The sequence below is a fragment of the Phoenix dactylifera genome, unplaced genomic scaffold (genome assembly GCF_009389715.1).
Source record: "Phoenix dactylifera cultivar Barhee BC4 unplaced genomic scaffold, palm_55x_up_171113_PBpolish2nd_filt_p 000119F, whole genome shotgun sequence".
Classification (NCBI taxonomy): Eukaryota; Viridiplantae; Streptophyta; class Magnoliopsida; order Arecales; family Arecaceae; genus Phoenix; species Phoenix dactylifera.
This window is the reverse complement of record NW_024067687.1, coordinates 954,489-970,627: the sequence shown is the minus strand read 5'-3', so window position 1 is coordinate 970,627 and position 16,139 is coordinate 954,489. Positions and strand designations below refer to the sequence as shown.

Sequence of the window (16,139 nt, the reverse complement as noted above, 5' to 3'; positions counted from 1 at the left end):
TAGAGAAAAAAACTAGAGAGGATTAGTGAAGATTGAAGTCTCTGTCTGTGTATTCTCTCTCAATCCTCTCTCCGGTGGTAAGCATCCAGATCTGGCAACGTGTCCTCTTCTTCCTTTCCTCTGTGATCGGCATCCGAGCTCTCGGACGTACAGTGAAGATACGGGAGAGAAGGAAGAAGAAGAAGGAAAAGAAAGAAAAGTGTTTTCTTCTAGGGTCCTTTTGCAAAAACTGGTTTTGCAAAATACAGACACCATCCTACCTTCCTACAAAGTTTGGCGTGCACGCGAAGTAGAGGGCCTGCAGATCTAGGCCTCGCGAAGAATGTAATCTGGATATTCTATCTGATTCATGAACATTCATTTTCCTTTTTTAGTTAAGGCCTTAAGTTCCTACTTTATGTTCAACACTCAAATAAAAATATTTTATAGCCTTTTTTCTATAGCACATATAGCATTTTTCTTTTTATTTCATTGGATAGATCTTATAAAGAGGATATATCCCGTCAAATTAGTGCAAAGCTTTCGATAAGTGAGATTGCACATACTCATCCTTTATTCTTCTTCCTAAAGAATAACCTAAGTTTTTCTCAATGAGATATTAATATATTTTCAAATATAAATTGCAGCAGAAGATTTAGCATTGTTTTAACCTTTCATCTCAAAATACCAATTAGTACTAACCTTGTCTTAAAAGGATTATTTTCATTTTGCCATTGCTTTTTTTTTTTTTCTTTCGTATACGTTCATTAGCTTTTTAGCCTTGAGCTCAACTTTCTTTTTTTTTTCCCCCAAAAGACTTGGAACATTTCTTCTTCTTCTTCACTCACCTTCTTGAGAAAGTAATTACTTTTCTAGTTCTTCAACGTCCTTTAAAGAAGGCTATTTTCATCATCTCCAGGCATTCTCCAAGTTCCCAAATACTTTTGTTGCACAACAATAAAAATAATGAACATCTTCTTTTACCTAACAAAATATACTAACAAACTTCAACTTTGTGCAAATTTATGTGAAAATTTTTATGAATAACTTAATGATTCTTCACTTCATTTGAAGGTAACAAATACATTTTCTTATTTAACTTCATGAAAATATTGTTATGCTGCTTATGATTTATAGTAAAAGGCCATTCTTTTATAATCTCATAAAATACAATTCAATCAAAACTTACCACCATTTACAAACTCTGTATATGTAAATCAAATTCCATACAATGCAAGGACTACAATTTGTATAATGGTTAAAAAAAAAAGGCTTTGCTAGCACTATGCTCTCCACTCGCTATGTGAACACTAATATTAATGAAGGAATTTAAATCCTTCTCACTTCCATATTATCATTAGTAAGGTGAAAGATGTGTATTAATTAAACAAATGTATTAATTAAAACTCTGTATTAATTAATTGTAGGTTATAGAATAATAATTTTTAATGATGAGATTTAAATTCTTTTTATATTTTAAATTATTATTAGTAAGATGAAAGCCATATATTAATTAGATCAATGGGATAAGAAAGTTAATAGTGAAAATAGGAGCAAATATTTGCAAGCCGTATGACAATAATTTTTAATTTGTTATCAATATTATAACAATTATAAAAAAATTTATATAATAATTAAAATAAATATATATATATATAGCACTTATAATTCATTTAATATAATATAACAATTATATATAACAAAAAATATATTTTTAATTTATTAAAAATATATTTAACATTATATATGATAATTACGTAATGATCATCTCTTAGCCGGCGCCGGCACGTTTATTAACAATTTAAAGTGTCCCATACAAAACTCCTTGACTCCCTTGGACGACATGATACCAAATTCCGTAACAAATCCGCCTCGTTAACGTTGACAGGGCGGTAGTTGGTTTTTTATGCGCAAACGAACCGAACCGTTCGCCTCGGCTCGACAATCGGCTCGCTCAGGCTCGTCCAACGGCGAGCCAATCTGGAGCCCCCTAACTAGTTGGACCAGAGCGCGTTGGGCGGGATGGACCGGGACAGAATCGGTTCCCCCGGTTTCTAGATTACATAACGTACGACGATTCGAGAGGGAACGTAACGGAGATTTTGTATTCCGTTTCTCGGACCCCAACGAGGCAAAATCCAGCAAGGCTTCTCGCGGAGGCTCTCTTTCCCTTTCTCTCTCCTGGCGAAAAGAGGAAGAATTCGAGGGAAGCGAAAAGGGGCAAGAAATCTATCGTCTTTTTCGAATCGGAAGGTGCGTAATTCTTGTTCCGATCCTTCGATTCTTTGTGCTTATCGTTCCCTCGGGATTGTCATGGTTTGGAATGCCGATCTTTGGGTTTTCTCTTGTTTTTTTTCGTTTTTATTGAGTTGAGTTCAGATGAGGAACTTGTTGTAATGATAGTTAGCTGCAGGATTAGGTTTGTGTTTGAGATTGATGGGAATTATTACAATCATTGCTTCTTAATGGAAGGAATTCTGAATTTGTAGATACTTTTAGGGCATCAGTTGAGTTTGATGTCCAATTTGCTGGTCCCAGAAGGCGGGTTTACTTTTGAATAGAAATTGTGGCGTTTTCTACGAGGAAATTGGTGCTGAAGGGGAAGAGAAGCAGGTTCTAGGAATTTTTTGGTGGGTTTGGAAAGAGAGTGATTTTGTTGGCAGGTAATTCGTTAAAGATGAGACTTTGGCGTTGTATTGAAGGATTCTGTGTGGATTTTAAGGAAGAGCAGCAATGCGGCAAGCTCATGGATATTTCTGGAATGTTGTTGTGAGAACAATTCAATTTTGTTTGAGAATAAGATAAGAATGTGTAGCTCTGATGTTTTCTCTCAGAATTGGAGCACAGTATCAAGCGTCTTACACTTACAAAAGAGGTCAGCACAGATGGAAGGGTTTCACCTTTCATGTTAAGACACTATTGGGAAAAGGAGAAGCTGACCACTAAAGACAGTGTGACTAAGAGTTTGCTTTTAATGAGCTCTGGAACTGAACAAACAATGGAATCAATGGCATCGGCATCCTGAAGTGGCTTTTAGGATAAGAATTAGCATCCTTTGGCAAGGTAGTTGTTTTGTCTGCTACCAGGTGGAGAAGTGTCTATAGGCTATAGCTCATCTGTTTTAATTTTTCACAATCAAAACCTCTTTTTACACTCCATTCATTGTCAAAGCATTGTCTATATATTGTATATGCGGACTTCCTTGCTTTGATCCTCTGATATCCGGATTTCAATAGTTTTATTGGCATCTAACTTATATTTGATATACAGCTATCATTATTTCGATGGTTCCAAATATATATTATCAGCTACTTCATTGTTAATTTGTTCGTGATGCTACCTAGAACTTGTTCTTGTAAATCTCATGTGATCATTTTCTATAATTACTTCATAAAATATATAAACAGACTATTCTCTTTCTAAAGTGGAATCTAATGCTGGTTCATGTTTTTATGCAGTGATGGCATCCTCTTCAGATTCATGGTTGAGGGAGTTAAATGAAGCCTCCAAGCTCGCAGATGATATCGGTGCCATGATTTCTGAAAGAGGTTCTCTGCCTCCATCGGGACCAGATACCCAACGTCATACATCTGCCATTCGGAGGAAGATAACAATTCTTGGGACTAAACTTGATAGTTTGGAGTCCCTGCTCTCCAAGCTTCCTAGCAAACAGCCAATGTATGTGACCTATGGTTCTACAAATCTCTTGACTAGCTACACAATTGCATATGCTTTCTTTGAGTCTCTAGTAGGGTATTATATGTTTATTTGGTGTACATTGATTCATTAATATTATGAATTAGATAAGATTCGAGGCTGCTTGCCATTTAGATTTAGTTTGATTGCGGAGGAAGCAAGCCATCTGGATATAGCCTTATATTTATCATGATTTGGTAAATATTGTTACTTGGCTTCTGAAGGTGTAGAAATTTTTCTTAAAGGTACGATCATAGATTACTTGATAGGGTATACTAGGTTTGAAGAAACTGAGTTATGTCCTCATTGGCCCATTGATTGCTCATTGGTGTGCCTAGTCAGATGGCACTGACTATGCATTTTATGCAGTATATTTGGGTATGCTCTTGTAGCCTTTCCAATGATCAGTATAACACTAGTGTTTCATGATTCTTTTTCTTTAACTCTGGTTGATGATAATTATGAATTGTAAAAGGCAAATGAGTATTACGACTATGTGCATGCTTTTCTTTAATACAATGAACTGTTCAAGTCATCATAAAAAGGGGCAAGGGAACATAAAAGTTTTATCGGTGTTCAGTAACCTTTGTACCTTTGCCGCTTTTCACCAAATATGCTTTTGTCTACATATTTTAGATATTTGCTTTGTCAAACACTAAAGTTTCAACTGCAGGCTTTTAGATTGTGGTGTAGAATTGTGGGCATTTAATATGGTACAAATATAATAATTATTGTACAAGAGTGATAATCCTCCTCTTCTATCTCACAAGTCATAGCTAAAGACATATTGTAATCTAAAGGTTAGTTATGTAACTATTTCCTATCAAGTGACTAAGCAAGTAGTTGAACTTAGAAATGTTCTAAATCAGGTTTTAAGCTCACATTGGAGGTCAACATGGTCAAGAAGTTATAGGGTATCGTGGAGAGATTTGCACTGACCTTACATCTCAAATGTTTTTCCTAACTTGAAGGAGTTTAGTAACCATGCCTTCGAAAGCCCTCCTCTTTCTTCTCTATCTCATAACTCACACATTTACTGTACTGGCCCATCCTGCTTCTAAAGGTTAGCTAAGGAATTATTTTTCTTTGAAGTAACTAAGCAAGTAGTTGAGATTATAAATGTTCTGTATCAGTTTCAAGGATGATATTGAAGGCCAATAATTGTTAAAATGGTATAGAACTTTATGGAGATCCTCACTGACATCATATTCTAATTTTTCTCCTCTTCACTTTAAGGAGTTTGCTTTTATTAACTATACCTTATAAAGCCCAAGTTTCTTAACCTGCAATCACCTAAGTTTTTTGACAGTTGGGCACTACGCCATGTCATCACGTCCTAGAAAGTATCCTTCAAAGACAACTCACCTTGGTCGAATTACACCGTCGAATTACACCGTCGCTACCACGTGTGCATCTTAATTTCTAAAATGGATATCCTTAAGTTAGTTAGATGCACTATTAGTTTAACGATACCTATTTTGATTGTAATGACTTGGGCATCATTCAAAAAGGCTAGCCAAAAGATGTTATTTGGGTTTCTTGATCTTATATAAGTACCCAAGATCTATTCAGTGCATAGCTGATGTGGGACTAAACACATGCTTGCATGGATTCTTTCTGTTTAAGCTCCGACGTCCTCACCAAACTAAGGGTCCAAATTTATTCAAATCCAATCACAAATACTACAAATTCAATCACAAACACTACAAATAGTCTGTGGTTAACCCAAATAGATCCGTGCTGCAGCATCCTCTGGTCCACGTGGGCCATAGGCCGGGTCTGCTATGATAATACTTCTAACCACCCAGGACCTCACCTACCCCCGTGCATATCCAACGTGGGACTAAACACATGCTTGCATGGGTCCTCATATGAAAAAATAGTTCCTACAATATGTAAGCTAATCAATTCCCTTACCCTTTCGACGGCTACTCATTTGTAGAAATTTTCCACCCCAAGTCCTGATTATGCATGTATGATATCCATGGTATTTTCTAAATTCCAAAAGAAATATCACCTCTGCCTCTTGTTAGGCACGTTAATACACAATTCTCCACTCTACAAACACATGCACACCTACCAAAGAACTCCTATGATAGTTGGCATGAAGCGAAGTAACATAGTAAAAACAATGCAGGAGAAATTTAAGATAAAATTGTCTCCATTTGAAAGGGGAAAAAGAAAGCAACAATTTATCATTCATTCACTACAAGTAGCAGCAGCTCATATTTCTACTAGGGTTGTAACCTTTTAAACCTTTTAGAATGTTTGTATGTATGACATTTTAAGTTTGTTGAAAATCTTGCTGGTGAAAGGAGATGCCCTTGACAAGTAACTTTTTGATTTTGACCAATATTATTAGAAAGCATTTTCAAAGTGGCAAGGGCTTGAAATAGAGGGGGCCTTCTTTCATTAGAAGTATCTTCAAGACTGATGGAAAAAAACTGTGAAAAATTACCTATTGTTATATGCAGATGATTCTTGGATTAATATCGAGCTTGACTATAATGAAATTAAGAAAGTTAATGGGGATTCGTGGATGTAAAAGTCTGGATAGATTAGAGACATATTTTGATAAATCAAGTGCAAGATCTTTTTGCAGTTTTACATCACATATTTAAAAAATTATGGCTAGAGCTATAGGACTCAGTTAGCAAATTGGAGCTTGAAAGTATTCAAGAGTGGTGCTTGATTGAGAAGAGATGACTTTGTGGGCCATATTAGTTATGACAAAAGGTATAATAAGCTGGAAGTGAATTTTCTTTGAAGGCTAGTATGGAGGTGTTAATTCGGTTGGTTTATCAAGCCCAAGCTCTTTAAAATGGTTGCGTGTCATATGTTTACGGGATTGAAGAAAATGAGAGATTTCTTTTGGAAGCATGTTGTTCAAAGGGGTGAAGTTACTTAGATGTTGTAGTGCATTGAAGTATTCCTCTAGGAGATCATCATTGATTTCCCTCTGGAAACTGCATATGACCTGTCCCTCAACCAAAGAGAAAGCATTGGCTACAAACATTTCTTCATCATCAAAAATCTGAGAGAAGTAAGGAAAAGGTAAGAATCTTAATTTCTTGTGAAATTTGAAAAAAATATGGTCATGAGTTGTTAATAAATATAAAAAAAATATTACAGTTTGAGAGGGAGAATTATCCGAATTGTACTCTTTAGAAGATTTGGTGCTGGGAAATGACTTGCTTTTTAGGAGTATGTGGTTCACCAAATATTTTAAGAAAGTTATGCAAGAAGTTAAGAGTTTAAAAGATGTGCTCCAGCAAAATAAATGCTAAAACCTGGAATAGGTTAGTGCATTAGAAAAGAAAAAGGAGGTCTTAAAGGTCAGAAGAAAGTTAATTTGGAAGTATGCTGTAATAGGATTCAAAGCAGGACATGGTGGGATCATGATGTATGATGGGGAAGGATTAAGACTGCAGAAGTTGGTAGAGTCAAAGTTTGAAGTTTCAGCTGAAACTTTCGGCCAAAATTGATCTGAAACTGGCCATTTTTTTTGGTTTGACCAATTTTGGCCGAAGCCAACTGAAACTCTTATCTTCCTTTTTATTTGTTTAGTATATAAATGTTTTATATTTTTAATGTTTTATTTAATGACTTATTTAAATCTATTTTTTTAAACTACCATACAAGGTTCGCCGTACCGGTACCGAACCTCGTATCGGTGCCGCACTAGGATAGGCATACCGAGTGTCGGTACGGTACGGTATGCGGTACGCCAGACGTACCGACATTGGCGTACCGATACCGGTACCCATCGGTACGGGTACGGTACCGACCGGTACCAACCGGTACCGCATACCATGCTACCATACATCAAACATTTTGTTATTATTGGGTTATTCCTCTTGATTATTCCTTAATATCATATAATCTTCTTGTTGTTGTATGAAATTGTGATGAGCAATTACTAATCCATTCAATTGGCACTTCGTTGTTGAAGAAAAGAGGGAAGATAGAAAGCTTTCATTTCAAAGCTTCAGCCCTTTGGGACAAATGAGGAAGTAATCTTTGGGGGAAGATAAGGACCATTTACATTGAAAGAATGAACAAAGTTCATTCCTCTCCCACCTAGAGAGAGAGGAAATTAGAAAGCTTGAGCTAATCTCTTCTCCTAAATACTATTCCTCCATTGTCAACAACATCAACATTGCATCAGGTTGAGTAATTATCGTACATTATCAACTTAGCAAGAGGTATGTAGAGTACTTATTTTATTTTCTATTTTCAAAAATGATTTACCCAATAAGAGAACATAGTTATGCTATAGTTTTTTTCTTTACATAAATCATTTTTGAAAAAGAAAAACTAAGTTATGATTTTTGATAGATATTCTTAAAACCAACTAAGGGCTTATTTGGATTTGGGCTGAAAATTCGATTGGATTCATGGGTTGGGCCAATACAACCAGCAAGATCATTGGATTACAAGCTGGGAAAAGCCTATATTCATAAATACCCAGAAATTGCTTTGGAGTTGGTCAGCCCGAATCCCATAGGGAGAAAAAAGACCTCAGCTATAATCTAATGATCTTGCTGGTTGTACTGGCCCAACCCACGAATCCAATAGAATTTTCAGCCCAATCATCCAACCAGGCCCTAAGGTGTAATTCTTTCTCAAAATAAATGAAATTGGTGAAATGGAATTGTTTTTTATTTGGACAGTAATTTTCTTGTTTACTGGACTTATGGTTTATTGAAGTTAAAAGTTTAGACAAGTTTATTATAATGCAAAAATTAGAGCACATATGAAAAATCACAAAAATAGAGAAAATTATAGAAAATTATAAAAATTAGATGAAATCATAGAGAAAAATATATATATTTAATGGATTATGCATTAGTACAGTTTAATTTCAGCTAGAAATTATTCGAATTGAAAAAATTATGATTTTAGATAAACTTGTCTTATATTTTTATTAACTTCTTTTTTCTAACTTTTTAGACCGCAACTCCGAAACTCGGAGCAAAACTGCCAAAACCAAAATGAATACTAACTTTTTAAACCTTGGGTAGTGCAATCATGTAAGTCTTCCTAAAGTTGAAATATTGGTCATAAAGGTTTTAAAAGACCATTAGGTAGCAGAGGGGCAACTAGGGACTGGGAATGGCTCGTCAGACATGCAGAGCTTAAAGATTCCCAAGAAAGAAAAATCCAAAAAATTGTATTATATGGAGAAGGGTGACAGGAAAGAGAAATAGAAAGAAATGAATGGAAAATGGATCATAAAACAACTACCACTGCTGCGCATAGCTATTGCTGACAATGAGGGATATCACCAACAAGAAAAGAATAAAAAGGGGAAAACGGAGAAGGAAAAAGGAGGGGAAAAATCCCTTACCTCTTCAGCTGCCACATGTTGCAACTGCTGGCACCACTGTTACTACTAGCTGCAAGGGGTCAAATTCATTAAGCCCGCCAAAATGGATGTGGGTTGGCTATCCTAAGTGGACACCTAAGGCTTGGAAGGCTGTGATGTCCATGTAGGTAGCCTAGACTTATGCTAGGCACCCGTGAGGCCTCACCATGTAAGGTTAGAACCATATTAGCAATTTGAACCATGTTAGAACCATGGTTGTGGCCGCATGGGCCTAGTGTTAGAACCAATGTAGCAACCAATGAAGCAATTTGAGTGGTACTAAAAAATAAAAAAGGTTTTTGGTGAAAACAAATTCCTTGATGCTGTAAGGATATTGAATGCATGTATTTTTTGACTTCAAATTTTTCAGCTTTTATTCACGAAATTTGCTGGAAGATGTTTCATAATTAAACAGTGTGTTGTCTTACTATTGAATGCATGTATTTTTTGACTTTAAATTTTTCAGCTTTTATTCAGGAAATTTGCTGGAAGATGTTTCATAATTAAACATAGTGTGTTGTCTCACAGGCATTTCAATATAAAGGCATACCCATCAGGGGAAGGCTCCAAAAGACAAAGGCTGTGGTTTTAAGTTCACCCAAAACTCTTAAATGGAATCACCTCCATATCCAACAAAACTAGGACCAGTCTTAAACTTTTGGCCTAAACTAAATTATGAGTCTAAAATCATTTTATATATGAGCTATCTATGTCAATTTTTGTCATTTCTGTATTTCTTTCAATCTTGAAAGCATTTTCTCTAGATTAAATATTTTTTTTGCAGCCGTTTAGAATATTTGAGATGTTATGATCCAAAGAGATGTTTAGAAGACTAAAGTTTCTGACATAACTATGGTTATTGAGAACCTTAAATCTTATAGGTGTTTAGATTGTCTTCTGTTAGATTGCTATCAAATAATAAAATGATATACAAATGTTAGTAGTCATGACTTTTTAATGATATGTGTTTTAAAAATCATCTTTGATTGTCATGGTGCAAAATCTATGAAATGACACATTCAAAGGCCCAAAGCAAAGTTATGTCCACAAAAATGATTGTTTAACTTATTTTCTTTCATTATTTAATTTTATTTATTCTTTCTCTTCTTAAAAAAATCATGATGCTTTTTGATAATTTTCAACTGGAACTAGCAAAGTTGAAGTTATTACCTAAATTAACACCAAGTTTTTGGATGTTGGACCAAGCTTTTCAAGAGATTTTGGAACAAATGGTTCCAGATTGGTTAGGGAGTTGTTATGTTGGACACACGGTAGCTATTTGGCGTGTAATCAACCCAAAAGACTTGCTTACCTTAAAATCGGAAGAAAGAAAGTTGAGAAGGACATATAGGAGATGCTTTTTTTACGCTTAATGAATCCGCATTTAGCTAAAACCCCCACCTTTGTGTCTTAAACTTTGGGCAGTCTCAATATATTTCACTGAGCCTTTTTTGAATCCAAAATAAAGCCTTGAGGACCTTTTCTTTATTGGATTCAGCGTGCTTGTAAATAGAGATACATATTGGGCAGGGGCCTATAGGTGGTCTTGCGGTTAGCCTTCGTTACTGGACATCTAGCCCAAGCTTAGCTCGGTCTGTACTTAAATTGACATGCGTGGGTCAAAGCTCAGGCCAACAAGTTACAAGTGAGCTTGTGTTGAAATCGGGCCAGCCCAAATTAGTAACTAAATTCATAAATAGTCACTCTCATTCCCCTCTATTGTCATGTTTATACTTCCAAATCTATATCAATAATTTATATGCAATCCTTGATTACATGACAGATTCCATAAATGACTAGTATCTTTAGCTATATGACAGACAAGTTTTAGTATTATAGTTTTACTATATTTGTGTAATATACATGCTATATAGCTAATAGGTCGGGCTAGGTTGGGATATCGTGCTTATAAATCACTGCCCAAGCTTGGACTGATTCTAAATTGGGCCAAAAGATGCTTGGGCTAGGTGAGATAGCTTTTCTAAATTAACCTTGACTATATGCACCATAGAGACCCAAATTTTTCTTGAATCATAACCTGGAGGCTGTTCAAACTGTTTATTTCCGTCATGCCACCTTTGTAAATCACTCCCCCCCCCCCTCCTGAAAAAAACAAAGAAATTAACCTAGTTGGTCTAAAAAGCATTGGTTGAGACTTGAGATAATATGATAAGGATTTAAGTGGAAAGTTTTATTTTATTGTAATATGCTGCAAGGAGGTTGGCATAGTAGAGTGGCGCATATTATGTACATGTCGATTGATACGTATTGATCTATGATATATCCTTTATTATATACTGCAATAGGATTAGGCTGGTTCCATATCCTGTCACTATATTATATGGACGAATCATCTACTCATCTCCTTTAGTTTTTTTTATTGAGCGCTCAAACATGTAAAGATGTAGCCTGAAAGAGTAGGATTTTGTAGCATATCTCAATGTGCCTTTCTTCTGAATGTTTATTTTTCCATGCTAGGCTGTGCCAATTGCCAACATGGAATGGTGTGATATAAGTCCACTTTGTGAGTGTTTGAGCTTTATAGAGATGATAAAAAAAAGGACATTACCTAGTTATGGTCCTAGTGACCCGGTTCCTGGGGGGGGTAGACCGGGGATACATTTAATCTTTGGCGTTATTTTGCATAAAATGGCTGTCCCAGGACTTGAACCTGCACCACTGCTCTTGTCAGACCAAGCCTTTACCATTGCACCAAGCATAGGTTCCTTTCTATAGAGATGATCAATGACATAAAATCATACTCTTAATTTTGTTAACTCCATAATTGATTAGATATCTACTTCTGCATTAATTTTTTAAGTTTCAGTCTTTAGAAACAACCTACTTCTTTCTTCAAAGAAGCAACATTTGAAAAATCCACAATCAAGGGAAAAAGGACATATTCTTATTACCTTAAATCCACATGCCTTGGGTTTCTATCTCATTAATGACTGTTGATGTATTATTTCTTCCATATCTTCACTTCCATTTATCCTTTGCTCAGTTATGATTCCACCCAAAAACTTGATCTTGCATAATTCAATCTCCCTGAAATCCTCCAACTTTCAACTTTTTAGGCATTATACGGTATTCAGTTTTTGAAAAAAAATATCTCATCAGGTTCCTCTTTTGTTGAACCTCTTCACTCCATTGCAAAAAAAATGCAGATCAGGTTTTTCAAGCTGTCCTTTTAAACTCTAAAAAAAAGTTTTCTCACCTGCCTGCTTAAAGAAATATATGGTGCATGCCATGGTCTTTATGCCCAGAAATTGTTGCCGGAAAACAGGTCTCCTGCTCAAAATGGGAAGCCGAATCTAGGATGTCAGTTTGTCCATGTCAAGCAACTTATGTGCCATGAACAAGCCTCAAAATCACAAAGATTACTGGAGTTGTGATAAATGAGGCTGTGAAAGTACTTTCCTTATATAGCATATGGTATTGAAATTGATGATGATGACATATTAGTGGGTAGGATAAAAGGTATTTAGACCGATAGTTTGCATATATCCATCTGTTTAGTACTACAGTTAATAGCAAATGTTGTTCTAGAAGCTGAATGCATCAACTTGTTGTTCAATCCCGATATACAATAGTTTGAAAAAAATCTGTCTTGAAATTTTTTTGTTTTTGTTTTTGACTACCCTCCTAATGTAGAACCCTTCGATATACATGCAATAATGGTATGCTTGAAATCTGTTTCGACATGTTGTATCTTTATTTTCGAAATGCATGCATCATCTTTCATTGCAATCATGTATACCAGGCAGAATGAATTTTTATAACTTGTATATGCATTTAAAATTATATAGTCTGTGGTTTCCTTCTATAAAATTAAACATGAAGACCATTTTTCCTTTCACTTATGGCACTTGCTGCCTTATGCAGATCAAATAAGGAGTTGCATAAGCGCCGGGACATGCTCTCAAATTTGAGATCTAAAGCAAAACAGATGGCCTCTACATTAAATATGTCAAACTTTGCTAAGAGGTTTGCTTTCCATTTTAGCATTCTATTTGGTTTCAATTTGTCTATATTGCCACTTCTTTTCCTTTGGGTTCTTATTGTGTATACTTGCCTTCCACTCTCTCTGATATGCATAATAATAATAATTTTAATCTTATTTTATCATTGAGAAGTTTTAATGGGCATGATGCTTTGTTACAATTGATTACGTGCAAGTAAACATGAAGGTAACTCTTTTGTCAAATTTAGGGAAGACTTGCTTGGACAAAGTAAATCAACTGATGAGATAAATAGAACTGCAGGATTGGATAATCATGGTGTTGTTGGTTTACAGAGGCAGATTATGAGAGGTATGCTCATCTCATTGGTGTCTTCAATAATTTAAATTACCATTTGATTCTTTTGTGCTGTTTCCTGTGATATACAGAGCAAGACGAGGGCCTTGAGAGGTTGGAAGAGACAGTGCTGAGCACAAAACATATTGCATTAACAGTTAATGAGGAGTTGGATCTGCATACAAGATTGATCGTATGTACCACTATAACACACTGATTGGCTTCACCTTTTGATTAATTGTTTTTAGTCAAGCATAATAGCATCTGAACTTTTTAAGTTTCACCTTTTGATTAATTGTTTTTAGTCATGCATAATAGCATCTGAACTCTTTTTTCACGCCCTGTTACAGGATAACTTGGACCATCATGTGGACTTAACCGGTTCAAGGCTCCAGGTAGTATCATTCCTTTTCACTAGATTGGCTTCTTTGATTTCCATATATGGCACTGATTTTGTTCTTTCTTAGCTTGTAGACAAAATGAAATGTATTGAAGATCTAAATTATATATCTTTCTCAGCTCTGACAGAAAATTCCAAATACTTGGTCCAAAAGATAGCCGAATTGTCCTTTTTTCCCCAAAAATATGATTCTAGATAAGTGGCATTAGACAAATCAATGCTAGGGGTATAAACGACTGATCTCAAGTGAGCTCGGGTGTGCTTGAGCTCAGCTTGGCATTCTATGAGGCTGGCTAGATCTCTCAGCTTGCGCTTGTCACAGTGCTGAAATATGCCAAGCTCAAGATCAGCTTGTTCACATCCAAGCTGGTTCAAGCTCAGCTTGTTCAATGCAAATGCAAAAGCTGAGGGGCCAAATAGTGTGTGCGTTCATGCGTGCGTGCGAGAGTGAGAGAATGTGTGTGTGTGTGAGAGAGAGAGAGAGAGAGAGAGAGGGGGGGGGGGGTCGTTAGCTTTGATCTCTCTCCAAAAGGCTACGTGGCCATTTCAGCCATCAAATATCTGTTGGTTGAGATATAACTAAACTTCATAATTGAATAAATTATGTAATTTATAGTTTAACTGATTTAAATCATAATTAAAAATATAGAAGATTACTTTATAAGCAAATATAAATTAATCATCATAAATTTATATAATATTTATAAATTTATATTTGTATTCGTATGTTCATATTGAGCTTAATCGAGCTGAACTCAAGCAAGCTGCTACTAGCTCAAATTCAACTCATCTATATTTTGATTTTTAAATTTTAGCTCAAACTCAGCTTGTTTGCTGGCCAAGTGGTTCATATGGTGTCTAGTTTCGAGTGGAACACGAGCTGCAAACAGCCTGCTCATTTTGACAGCCCTAATCTATACAACTGAGGTTAAATGACATCTACAGGTCGGCCCAAAGAAAAAATAGCTATTTGTTTGTGACATATGGTGACAGGGTTGTGCAGCTAGAGTTTGGCATATGTATTGAGTCGTACAGAGTGATGCAATCAAGGCCTACTTTTTTTCATGAAGAAAATAATACTCAACTTCTGACTGCAAAAGCTTGATTTGTTAAACCATATGAAACCCAAAGATTATGAATTGTCCTATCATTTTGCTTTTATCCCAAGTTAATAAAAGCTTAATTCCTAAGGATGTGCCAAAATTAAGCAAGCTAACCATCTTTCAGCCATCAGGTGTTACTCAACTTACTATTATTTTATTTTTTATGCAGCGAGTGCAAAGGAGACTAGCAATTCTTAACAAGCGCACAAAAGGTGGTTGTTCGTGCATGTGCCTGCTCTTATCGGTTGTTGCTATGGTAATTCTGGCTGTTATTGTTTGGGCTCTTATCAAATATTTGTAGAAGTGGCACAAAATTGTCACTACACTTCATCACTGTGAGCTTTCTCTATAATTTGCAAGAGTCAATAGGAAGCTAGCCTCGTGTGTTCGATGCGGAGGCTTCATTTGATTTTCCTGGCTAAAGCAAACCAATCGTGGAAAATGATGTTTATAAGAGAATACTTTATTGTGGATCAACACTTGATTGTAATGTTAAGAGTGTGTTTGTCTTGAAGCTACGAGGTGCAGTCTGTTGCTTGTGGCATTTGCTTCTGGGTGCAGAATGCATTTTTTTTGCACTTTATGCGCATTAGAATGACGCTGCTAAATATTTGGACTATGGAACGTGCAATGCAAGTTTCAGTGTACCTGCCTTGAGGGTACAACTTCGAGGAAGGTGGGGGATGATGCATTTACTTCAGGTTAAAGTTTCATAGAAATAGTTGGTTTACTTGTTCTGAGTTTGGGACAATATTTTCATATTATGGCTTGTTCTGACTGAACCGAGGTTGCAAGGAAATATCAAAACTCTTTGTTAGCTTGACTTATTCTAGTAGCGAAATAACTTAAAATCATTACATGGTCTTACTGATGATGGTTTGCTGTACTGGACCATATGGCCCGGTACCGAGTATTCTATTCCATAGTTATGTAGGCTGGACTAGGTGTGTGCGCGCGTATGGGTGGGTGGCCGGGTGGCTGTGCGTGCATGCACAGGCGGCGCATGGCGCATGCATGCGTACACGTGTGGGTGCATGCACGTGTGTTATAGATATTATAAATGGAATCGGATATTTAGATACGAATTAGATAGTTGTCTATCTATATCCATTTTTCTATGATGTATGGGTGGGTGGCCGGGTGGCTGTGCGCGCATGCATAGGCGGCGCATGGCGCATGCATGCGTACACGTGTGGGTGCATGCACGTGTGTTATAGATATTATAAATGGAATCAGATATTTGGATACGAATTAGATAGTTGTCTATCTATATCCATTTTTCTATGATGGATATA

The 16,139-nt window shown here is 36.0% G+C and overlaps 1 protein-coding gene across 1 annotated transcript; it reads left to right on the top strand.

The window, feature by feature from the left end:
• Positions 1 to 2,076: 2,076 nt before the first annotated feature.
• LOC103705620 (syntaxin-52-like) lies at positions 2,077 to 15,359 on the top strand. Its single transcript, XM_008789420.3, has 7 exons — positions 2,077 to 2,232; positions 3,438 to 3,657; positions 12,929 to 13,030; positions 13,256 to 13,356; positions 13,434 to 13,534; positions 13,692 to 13,736; positions 15,014 to 15,359. Exons 2-7 carry the CDS (start codon positions 3,440 to 3,442, stop codon positions 15,143 to 15,145), a joined length of 699 nt encoding a protein of 232 aa, XP_008787642.2. The 5' UTR covers positions 2,077 to 2,232; positions 3,438 to 3,439; the 3' UTR covers positions 15,146 to 15,359.
• Positions 15,360 to 16,139: the final 780 nt, after the last annotated feature.